At 37.2% G+C, this 10,697-nt stretch overlaps 2 protein-coding genes across 5 annotated transcripts in view; one reads left to right on the top strand and one right to left on the bottom strand.

Annotated features, from left to right (window-relative positions):
• Nucleotides 1-2,939, bottom strand: part of LOC111479372 (2,3-dimethylmalate lyase-like) — a 7,790-nt gene extending 4,851 nt beyond the window's left edge. For both annotated transcript variants that reach the window (XM_023123995.1, XM_023123996.1), the window contains exons 1-3: nt 2,524-2,939; nt 2,068-2,279; nt 516-797 (exon numbers count right to left, since the gene is read on the bottom strand). In XM_023123995.1, the coding sequence (XP_022979763.1) occupies nt 516-797; nt 2,068-2,279; nt 2,524-2,875 (846 nt within the window). In that variant the 5' untranslated portion in view covers nt 2,876-2,939. The remainder of the gene's footprint in view (nt 1-515; nt 798-2,067; nt 2,280-2,523) is intronic.
• Nucleotides 2,940-4,064: 1,125 nt separating this feature from the next.
• LOC111479386 (uncharacterized protein At3g49140-like) lies at nt 4,065-10,241 on the top strand. 3 transcript variants are annotated; one of them, XM_023124021.1, is made up of 12 exons: nt 4,065-4,314; nt 4,851-4,917; nt 5,859-6,090; nt 6,252-6,354; nt 6,461-6,525; nt 6,647-6,760; nt 6,889-6,987; nt 7,169-7,322; nt 8,199-8,314; nt 8,602-8,751; nt 9,681-9,776; nt 9,919-10,241. In XM_023124021.1, exons 1-12 carry the CDS (start codon nt 4,281-4,283, stop codon nt 10,030-10,032), a joined length of 1,344 nt encoding a protein of 447 aa, XP_022979789.1. In that variant the 5' UTR covers nt 4,065-4,280; the 3' UTR covers nt 10,033-10,241. The 3 variants fall into 3 exon arrangements, with proteins under 3 accessions (XP_022979789.1, XP_022979791.1, XP_022979790.1); XM_023124023.1 differs by having other exon boundaries at nt 4,066-4,314; nt 5,945-6,090; XM_023124022.1 differs by having other exon boundaries at nt 4,066-4,314; nt 5,865-6,090.
• Nucleotides 10,242-10,697: the final 456 nt, after the last annotated feature.

The raw sequence follows: 10,697 nt of genomic DNA, 5'->3' as shown, positions 1-10,697 counted from the left end.
AAAAAAAAAAAAAAAAAAAAAAAAAAAAAAAAAAAAAAAAAAAAAAAAAAAGACAATTCCACTAAAAGTGGCCCTACCAAGTCCAAACTAGGCTACCAACTCTTTACACACATGCACCAAAAGTTATAAATAAGAAATGATGTCAAGAAGAGTTGAAACCCTGATCATTTGACAATTGTGCTAATATCATGAAAATGCATAAAAAGTATATCAATGGCATTGCCATGAACATGATGACTTAATTTTCCCTTGTTTCAAAATTACAGCTTCATCAGTAAAATGGTCCATAGTCCTATTAGTAATTCCTGTCTTTTACTTGCACACATATTAATATTCCATCATAATATCGAGGAGAACATAAACAGTAATATTGTTTTAAATTGTGACATCGTCACTTGAAGACTCTGCATTAGCAACATTTAAAAAGAAAAACTTTTATGTCAGTCATTCCTGCATCAAAAAGTTGAATGCCTATTGTTCGATTTGTATTTTCTGGTAAGGGGATCAGAAGATACCATTTTAGGTATTTTGGGTGAGATTTTACAAAAGGCCTCCATCTCGTCTTTTGAAGCTAGTGCATCAATGAAAAGAACATCAGCTCCAGCATCTGCAAAGGCCCTAGCTCTCCACAGTGATTCACTAAGAGACACTGCTTGACGAGAATCAGTTCGTGCTACAATGACAATGTCTGATCCACTTTCTTTTCTAGCATCAACGGCTGCTTTTATCCGCAACACAGCCTCCTCTCTAGATACCACTTTCCTACCTTGCGTATGGCCACAAGCTTTTGGAGATACCTTGCCATGATAATCTTGTAAGCAAAAAAAATTGCCCTAGATAACTGAGCAAATTCTATGACGAAAAAATAAATACTTCATGGAATGAAAATGCTAGTTACAAAAAGTACTTCTGGGTTTAAGGGATGAAAAGAAAAATAAGCATAGATAGTAGGTTTTCTTGCCGATAGCATTTTTTTAAAAAAAAAATTGACTGCTAGATTCAAATTTCCCTTCTCAAATTTTTTGTTTATGAGAAACCATGCTTACATTAAGAAGAAATTAAAGAATACAACACAAAAGGTCCCGGCATACCAAAAAAAAAGAAAAAAAAAAACACTCCAGAGGAGCAAAGCAACAAAACTATACAAAAAGGGGCTCAAATGCCAAATAATCTGACCTAACAGGTAATTACATAAATCCTTGGAAACTGACACTCAAATGGAGGAGCTAAACCGACCAAACCTCGTCTCAAGTCCTCTCCATCCCTAAGCATTCAATTATTCCTTTCAAACCAAAAACCAAAGGCTGTCCAAATTTTCTCTTAGAATGAGAGAATAGAAATTGTACAATGCCAAATAGGCTATTTAGGACAACTAGAAAAAATAAAAGAAGAAACAGACAAATAAATAAGCATGATATATTTTCATCTTTTATCCATGAAAAAAAAATGCTTGCTTCATATAGAGATTAAATTTTATATTTATAATTTTTATTTTCATCTTTCATCTTTTATAATTCATACTTATGTTTACCTTTCTTTTATCATTTTTATTTGGTTCCCTTGTGGAGTGTATCTTTTAAGCATTAGTTTCTTTCCATTTCTTCAATGAAAAGTTTCATTTCTTGTTAAAAATACATAAATATATACAAGTTCAATCAATTAGAGATGGTTCGCTTAATTCTGACCACTAACTCACTTCCACTCTAACCAATTTATTAAGTAATTACAAATATGCCAATAGGACTAATATTTCTAATTAATCCCTACTAGTATTCCTAACATATTGATTGGTTCAGTGCTTTTATACTTTCATTCTTCTCCTCTATACCTTTATTTTCTTGTTCTCTTTAGTTATAAGTTCATCATCAAAGGGACAAACACGAAGAGAAAGGAGAAATGAAGTTAATAGGATAAACCACAAATTCACATGATGAAGACAGCAGCTCAAAGATAACAACTTTTCTATAACTTTTGATTGTCAGAAACCGGATTTTGTGTAGAAAAATAAAATATAGTTACTACTAGTGTTCAGGCAGAGCAGAACATTTAAAATTGTTATAAAAGAACCTGATCTTCTAGTATGATCCCCGCAAAGCCTGCTCTAATATATCCTTTAACAGTCCTCTTCACATTCATTGCATTTCCATATCCATTATCACCATCCCCAATGACAGGAATGGACACCGACTGAGTGATTAGTTGCCCTTGATCCAACATTTCACCATATGATATGAAACCTGTGTCTGGCAACGCCAATCTAGCAGCCGATATAGAAAAACCTGCACGAAAGGCCAATTCAAAATCACACTGGCTTGCATGACTACAGCAAATCTTTCAGTGACAATCCATACCGAAAATACAGATAAAGGAATTTCTTCCAGCACACTAACGGCAACTAACATATTCAACTCAAAATTAACTCTTATGGTCAGATTCTCATCAGTTCAATAATTTCACCTCTCCAAAAATTATTTCAATTGAATAAAATCAAAACGTTGAAGAGAGAGAGAGAGAGGCACAGACCACTGGTAAAGCAGTAAAGAAAACCAGCTCTCTCGACTAGCTTAGCACTGAGAGCATCGAAACAAGCGGGGCCTTGGTGAACGCCAGGCATCTCCAGAATCCTCCGGAGCGCTTTTGCTGGAGATTCAGCAATAATTTCGTCGTTGTTTCTAGCTGAGATCGCCATGATTTGTGAGACCCGCTTCTGGTGCGGATTGCGGAAGAGAGAAATGGCCCGTTTGATCGAAGGCCGCCATGAGGGAGACAGATGAAGTGAATGCGGCGGTGGGGAAGGCAACTGGAAGCGGAGAGGCGATCTGTGAGAGAGTGGAAGTGAGAGACAAGCATCTTTACTCGCCACCCGGAGCTCCATCGCAAGTTTACGGTTGAAATTGGCTTAAAGCTATGGAAGAACACAAAAGTATAAATGATCAATTCACTCACTAATAACCTTTTTATTATGTGCTAAGCCACTTTGGTTAAAAGAGCATTTTGGTCTTTATTTTTGCGACTTAGTTTCCATGTTAGTCATTGTAATTTCAACTCAAGAACGCTCGGTTTTAGTAAGATCTAGTTACTTTATTATGCACGAATCATTATCACCATATTGATGTTATGAGTCGTTTGCTTGAAACTATCGAAATTCCTCACCTTCACTCGCCATAGGCGAGCCGCGATCAACTTTCATCTTGTCTCGTTCGCTCCTTTTGTACGAATTGTCGTCGTCACAATGACATCATCCGTCGTTTACTCAAAGCATATTGAAGTCGTTCACTTTCACTCGCCTCAAACGAGTCAATATCAGTGTTATCTCGCTTCAATAATCAACCGACAACCCTCCCCTATTGTTTACCACGCCTCTCCACCAAATTCAGTGTGCAAAGAAGGTATGTGTACACCTCTAGGAGACCCATATCTTCCGTTTGGAGTGCCAGACAAGAAGATGGTCTGATCTAGCGAATTTCTATATCGTTTAGTGTAGCATAGTCCAATTCTAATGCATTACAATCCAGCTTAGCGCATCACATTTTAGTCTAAAGCATTACGATTATGGTCAATGGTTCACTTCAATCAATATTGATTCTTGTCTTGTTTTAGTCTAAGCTTTTTAAGTAAGATGTATGAATAATAGGAAAGTTGTTTTCTTTGTCATGATTAGTGGACCTAAATGAATGATTATGACACTATTTTACATTCCCTTATTTTTCACTATTTTCGGTTACACGTGTCCATAGTCTCAGTCTATGAAGGATTAATACTCGTCTAGTGGATCCATGTGCATGTGTCACGAGTCATTTGTAGCGAAATAAGGACATACCAAGCATGATGAGTCTAATAACAAGAAATTTTAGGTCTCACATGATATCAGAATTATACCTATATTGCACGTGTTTGCATTTTTGGGACATCTTAGACTGACAATGATTGCTACGAAGGACGCGGTCAACATTCACATTTCACATAAACCAGGCATGACCTTGTGGACAATACTGAAATCCGAAATATGTGGTGTCTGTCTTGTATCCTTTTGAGTTCTGTGCTTCACAATCTCAATATCATTGTTTAAATTTTTTGCAGCCTCAATTTTTTCTTTGTATATAAAAACGGAATTGATGAACCCATTTGTTATTTTCTACATTTATTAAACTGAGATTTCTGAACACGTTGGGACTTGGACATCTTCCCTTTTCGCTGACGCTTGAATCTTGATGACCAATTCTTATTGCGAAGTGTTCGTGAAGACGGCCCATCACAGCTCGGTTCGACTTTGATCTCTCATGGCGATCGCTGTAGCGTCTTCACTTACCTTCGGTAATCGTATAATTCGCTTCTTTTTATGTATCGAGTTCATTCTTCGCATTTGGGATCATCGATTGTGTTGAACTGATTTGTTTTCCTAGACGAATTGATTGTCTGGACATTTTTTTTAAATGGAGGGCCATCGACCATCGATTTTCAAGGTGTTTTTGAATACCCAGGTTATTTTGTTTCAATTGCGGTTTCGTCTGTTTGGATCGAGAAAGACGAACAACTGATGAATTTATAGTATGTGTTCGTCCGGGGAGTCTGGTTTTTCCATATAATTGTTTAGGGTTTAGGTTTTCTGAGCTTTAGAAGCTCTGGGAATTTCCATTTTGTCCTCCGCCATGTGAACTTGTCGTTGGGGCATATATAAAGTCGTGCAATGGGAAGAAATTAATGTGAATTAGGATCTCTAGTTCATGACAATTTATTCATTTTGCCATGGTTTCAATTTCAAGGCATTTTGATAAATTCCTTCATTTTGTAGCATTTGTTTTGAGTTTTGTTCTCTAATCTCCACTCTTCACCTTTTCAATGTCATACAGAAGGGGCGTGTTGCTCGACATCACATGCATTCACAAGCAGGTGGAGTAGATCTTCTTTTGATGTCCGGTGAGTTCATAATTTTGGTGGGTATCCATTGTTGTAGCTCGTTCTTAATCTGTTTGTTTAAATTTTCATTGAAAAACAACTAAGGATTACAAAGAAGGATATAAATAACAATCCAAATAGTACTAAATTCTCTTCAACAAATAGCCTAAAACAATTATTCAATCAAATCTTTGAAATAAAGGTCAAGAACGTTAGACCCTGAGCAAAAGAGACTAACGGAAGAAAAAAGAGATCCAATACTGCACATTGGATCGGAAGTCAACTTTTGAAAAAGTGAAAAGAGATATGACAACTGAGAACCAACTCAAATACTTCCCACCACTTAACTGAGAACCAACTTATAAGTATTTTAATCTTTGTTGAAAATGAATCTATAATCTTTACTCTCCTAGTTTGTTCCTGGTTGAAATGTTTCGAGTTTTATATGCTTTGAGGTTATGTTTTGTGCACCATAGGGAAAGTGCAGATGCATATGCTTTTAAAGTGTGATATATCCAATAGTTTCTCAAGCCTACTCATTGTAAGTCTAGTTGTTGTCTTGAGATATTAATTGAGATTCTTCTAACTTGGCTTTGACGGTTGAGATAACTACAATCAAGTTTCTGGAGGGCCTTTCTTAGAGGGTAGAGAGCTCTTGGGAGGGCGTTTGGTCCCTGGTCAAGCTTAATCGCCTTGTCGTGGGCGTTTGTTGCCAAAAACTTCTGTAATTAGTCGTAAGGTCTTATTCGTTTTTTGGCCCCTTTTTATGTTAGGCTTCTTTTTTGTTCTTTCATTTTTATCACAATGAAAATTGGGTTTCTCAATGGAAAATGGAAAAAAGAAAGAAAAGAAAAGAAAAGATAACAGAATGTATTTCCATTTTTACCTTTTGTTTTTTGGTTTCAGCCAAGAGGTCTTTTGACTTCATGAATTGAATATTTGTTTCTTGTTTCTGTGGTAAATTTTAGTGGCAGAAATCCAATATTTGGATCCTCAGAATTTCATTGGTTGTCCAAGGGACGTGACCTTTGCTTGTCAAAAGTTTCAGTTGCTGCTGATTACCCAGATTCAGTTCCAGATTCATCAAGTTATTTAACTAACAAAGGTTATCATCCTCTTGAAGATCTAAAAGTTCGCAAAAGAGCACGGAATACTGAACTCACTGCCGCTGAAGTAGCAAGGACAGCCGTGGAGGTTTGGATTGCACTGCGTGTTTTCTCTTGATCGTTTTTTATGTTTTTGGGTAAAATAGAAGTTAGCTGACATGTGGTTAATGAAAATTGTTGAATAACATGGGGATAACATTAAGGTAGAAGCAAGTATGGTTTCACCTCTTGACTCTGTCTTCGTATTAGGTCAATAGCAATGCTTTGCTGTTATTTCCTGGAACTGTGCACAGTGAACCACATGAACGGGTATCGTGGGATGAGTTTCAATATGTTATTGACGATTATGGAGGTTTTTATTTTCTTTTCACTATATTTTTTATTTGCTCATTTGTATGCATAAGCTCCTATTGAGCTTAGTGACTGAATCGAACTTGGTAATATTTTGTTCCGTTCAGATTTGTATTTTGAAATTTTTGACAGTGCGAACATGTTAGAAGATCGTGGAGCGCACAATCCAGTGGTAAGGATCTACGTATTATAGATTATAACTCTTTAAAATGTCCTAAAGTTTCTCTACTTTCTTTCTCTTACCTCAACATGGTAGAGAGATTATGGTATTTATAAGACTTCTTCACCCACAGACTGCTTTGATTGGAATGGATATTCAAATGTATGAGAGTAGGACAGTTGGAGATTATATTGCGGCTGATAGTGTCTATGGTGATGTTCTTCCTTTTGGTTTTGATTATATTGAGGTAAGTACTTAGTTATCTGGTCTGATTTTCCTATATTCTTTATTCTAGAGTTAATGTGGCCACATTTCAATTGGTCTTATATTCTTTATTCTAGAGTTAATGTAGCCACATTTCAATTGGTCTTATAGGCAGTGGAAACCGATTTAGCCGATAATCCGGTTGACTGGGGAGTTTCAGATGTTTCGAGCTTGGTTCATCCTATATACTTTGCCAAGTGTTTGAACAAGGTGACTGCCACCAGTACTTCGTTTTCGTTGTTGTGCCTTACATTATATAACATATTGTTGCAAATAGCTTAGTTATTAGACTATTTTAACATCACATCCTGCTCCTAGGAACTAGGTTTGTATACGTTCGTTAGAACGAGGAAAGTTCAATAAACTCGTTATTATGTTTGTTACCTAATAGGTTATCAATATGGAATATGACAGAAAGATGAAGCATCCTTCAAATGGAGTTTCCATTTTGGGATGTCTCAGACCTGCATATGCTGATGAAGAATCCTATATAAGAAGATTATTCTACTTTGAAGAAAGTGAAGTCTTCAACACAGAATGGAAAGGTAACTTCCTCATATGATGAATACGCGGTACTAGAGTAGCAAATCTGGTTCTGTTTCCGAACCATTCGGTTAAATGGTTCAAGATTGTACTTCATGGATCGTTTAGAAAACACTTAAACGAGTGAGATATGAAGATGATAGGGGGAAATGGTGAGATATATTATGGGCTGGTTGATATTTCTTCGTAATTGGGTGCTATATAAAGATACATAAAATGTATTGTGAGATAATTCCGAGATTACAAGTCCTTTGACTTTGAAAGATGTTCATTCGTTGACTTGATCGAGCAACTTCCATCCTTAAGTAAAGGTTTTCAAGGTTTGTTGACATCAAAGTTGGTTGACTTTCTTTGTTCTTCCACATTATTCTACCATTTGAGGTATAATGATGAAGATCCACTTACAACTTACAGGTTGTTTTCCGGGGAAGATCGTAGTTTCCCTGATGTTATTTTTATATAAGGCTTAAATATCATGAATAATAACATCTCTCCATTCGGGGTCCTTAAACGCCTCGTGAACACGATTAGGAATTCAATGTTAGTGATGGTAAAAGTAAAGGTCCTTGTTCCTTAGGTCGGTTTGCTTGGGCTCGTTGCCTTTTTGAATGATATTCCAACAATTATTAGTTCTAGACGTAGGTTCCATTCATGAACCTCGTTTTATAATAACATTCCTGGAATCTCTACTTGTGGTTTTGAATCAGGATTTGATTTATGAGAAGTACTAGAAGGTTCTACATTTGCACGGTTTTTATTTTCTCCTTTCGGTATAAACAAAAGAATCACTGATTCATTACTTGTGGTTAAGTGTATATATTTCTACCTTCTTTTAAGCACTATAGGCTCATTGTTGATCGAGTTCTTCCTAACCTCAGATTTAGATGGCGAAAACTTGAGATTCGAGTCCAAAAGTGATCGAAGCAGCCAACGATCCACTCTCTACAGGTTGGAGACAATGAGAATTGAGCTCTTCTCTGTGTATGGAGTTCAGGTGTGTACTTGATTACCCTTTTGCTCCTGCTTTCCTGGCTTATATCAGTACTTATCTGATCTGTAGTAGGGCCAGTAAGATTAGAATGACAAGAATGAATGTAAGAGCTATGCATCATATCCAATAGTGGAATATTAAGGAAAATTTTAGTAAAGAGAAGAATTACAAAATGGAAGATCGACACGAATTGATTTAGCATGAAGCAAAAGAAGAACAAAAATAATTCAGAAAGGTAAAGGTTTGGCATTGGTAACTTAGGCATGCTAGTTTTGAATGGGGTTTTGCAGTCTGAAGTTAGTTTGCAAGATTTTGAAGATGCTGAACCTGATATTCTTCTGCACTCTACCGCGGAAATTGTAGAGCATTTTCGTGAGAAGGGTATTAGGTGTAATATTGCCCTTAAAGCTCTTTGCAAAAAGAAGGGTCTTCATGTTCAGGTAATTCTTTTTCATTGTTTTTGTTATGATGTTTTTGCTAACTCTTTTTTTCTTATAATTTCGTTTATAAGGGAAAGCCCAAAGAGGACAATATATGCTAGGTGTGGGCTTGAATTTGAACAGTTACAAAAACCTTCCTATCTAAGTCGATACATTAACACAAAGTTTAAATTTGTGTTCCTCGGCCAACCATGATGGGTTGTATTATCTTGGATATGATACACTTAATTAGTGTTTTTATTTTATTCATTTTGCTTTTTCTAATACGAAACGACCAGCTTTACAAACTGAAGGGCAAAGGGACAAGGTGTCCTCTCCCGAACCCAAAAGGATTTACACGAAAACTGTGACATCCCGCATTGGTTGGAGAGGCGAACGAACAGTCTTTATAAGAGCGTGAAAAACCTCCCTAATAGACGCGTTTTAAAACCTTGAGAAGAAGCCTAGAAGGGAAAACCCAAAAATGACAATATTTGCTAGTGGTGGGTTTGGACAGTTACAAATGGTATCTCAGTGTTAGACATCGGACAGTGTGTCAGTGAGGGGTCCCAAGGGGAGTGGATTGTGAGATCCCGCATTGGTTGGAGAGAAGAACAAAACATTCTTATAAGGGTGTGGAAATCTCTCCCTAGCAGACACGTTTTAAATCCTTGAGGGAAAGCTTAAAGAAGACAATACTTACTGACGGTGGGCTTAGGCGATTAAAAAACCTTCCTATCTAGGTCGATTCATTAACACAGTTAAATTTGTGTTCCTCAGCCAACTATGAGTAATCAGATTCTATTATTTACTGTCCTCTCACTCATTCATGAGTGATTTAGTTCTAACCATGTTACCTGCGTTTTAAAATCTTGATGCATCTGTTTGAATTTCTTTAGCTGAATCCAATAACTTCTGCAGATTGATAGTGTGCGATATATGTTTATCAGGATGCTACTTTGATCGGAGTCGATAGTCTCGGCATGGATGTGAGGGTATGTTTCGGGGTAGAAGTACGGACTTATCGATTTCCCTTCAAACTGCGGGTAAGCCACCTACACCTTCATGGTCTGGTTTATATAAAGTTTTACTAACGCCACCTACACCTTCAGGGATGAACATTTTACCTTTTAGCCATACCTGCTGCCCTGTTAAAACTACATTATCCTTTTTCTATGTTGTTTGTAGGCAACATCCGAAGTTGCAGCAGAAAAGCAGATTCAGCAACTCTTGTTCCCACGATCTCGTCGTAAACGATTACGAAGCCATGGGGATGGAATGGGAGATACTGACAGTTTTTAGAACACCCAGAAATAAATTACAAAGCTAAGGGGACTTCTTTACTCAAATCTGTCATAGAATTAGTCTTAGTTTCAGAATTGTACAGTTTGATAATTTATCCTCTTTCTTATGGATTCCCTTTGCCTGCTCTTGTTCTTGTTCTTGGTGTTACCCTCTTTGACTGTCATATCTGAATTCCCTTGTTCAATGGTAGGCACGGCATTGATGAATGCCCAGATATCAAAAACTCTATAAGAAGAGATGGACAAACTCTTCTTCGTCCACTCTTTCTAACATGTCGATACATTGGCCAACCCGATTGAAAAGATCCTTAACTTCATTTCTAAGGATTTTCTTTGGGAGGGTCTGAAGGGAAATGGTGGAATGCATAATGTGAATTGGGAGATAAACCCGAATTCACGACGGCGGCGTTCCAGCAGTTTCAGGCGGCGAGCAATCTGAAACCGGCGAACGACTCACGACTATGCAGAAGCAACCGGCGAACCCCACTGCAACTGCTGCGAGCTCCTACACCTGCTGCAGCTTCTTCCTATTGACGATGACTCAAGACCGCAGTAGACTCCGGCGACGGCCGATTTTCAGGCATCCAGACAGTGGTGCAGGAAGAAGAAAATATAGTGATGGAGAAGAGGAAGAAGAAAGGTTAGGGAAAAGTGCCCCCCCCC

This window comes from Cucurbita maxima, unplaced genomic scaffold (genome assembly GCF_002738345.1).
Source record: "Cucurbita maxima cultivar Rimu unplaced genomic scaffold, Cmax_1.0 Cma_Scf00005, whole genome shotgun sequence".
Classification (NCBI taxonomy): domain Eukaryota; kingdom Viridiplantae; phylum Streptophyta; class Magnoliopsida; order Cucurbitales; family Cucurbitaceae; genus Cucurbita; species Cucurbita maxima.
Note: the sequence above shows the minus strand (reverse complement) of the source record. Positions and strands in the feature narration are given on the sequence as shown.

Excerpts from the sequence above, each read along its gene's own strand:
- LOC111479386 (XM_023124021.1), top strand. The coding sequence starts at position 4,281 with ATGGCGATCGCTGTAGCGTCTTCACTTACCTTCG. Across the intron at positions 6,526-6,646 it reads GTGGAGCGCACAATCCAGTG|ACTGCTTTGATTGGAATGGA; the intron begins GTAAGGATCTAC and ends CTTCACCCACAG. Across the intron at positions 8,315-8,601 it reads TCTCTGTGTATGGAGTTCAG|TCTGAAGTTAGTTTGCAAGA; the intron begins GTGTGTACTTGA and ends GGGGTTTTGCAG.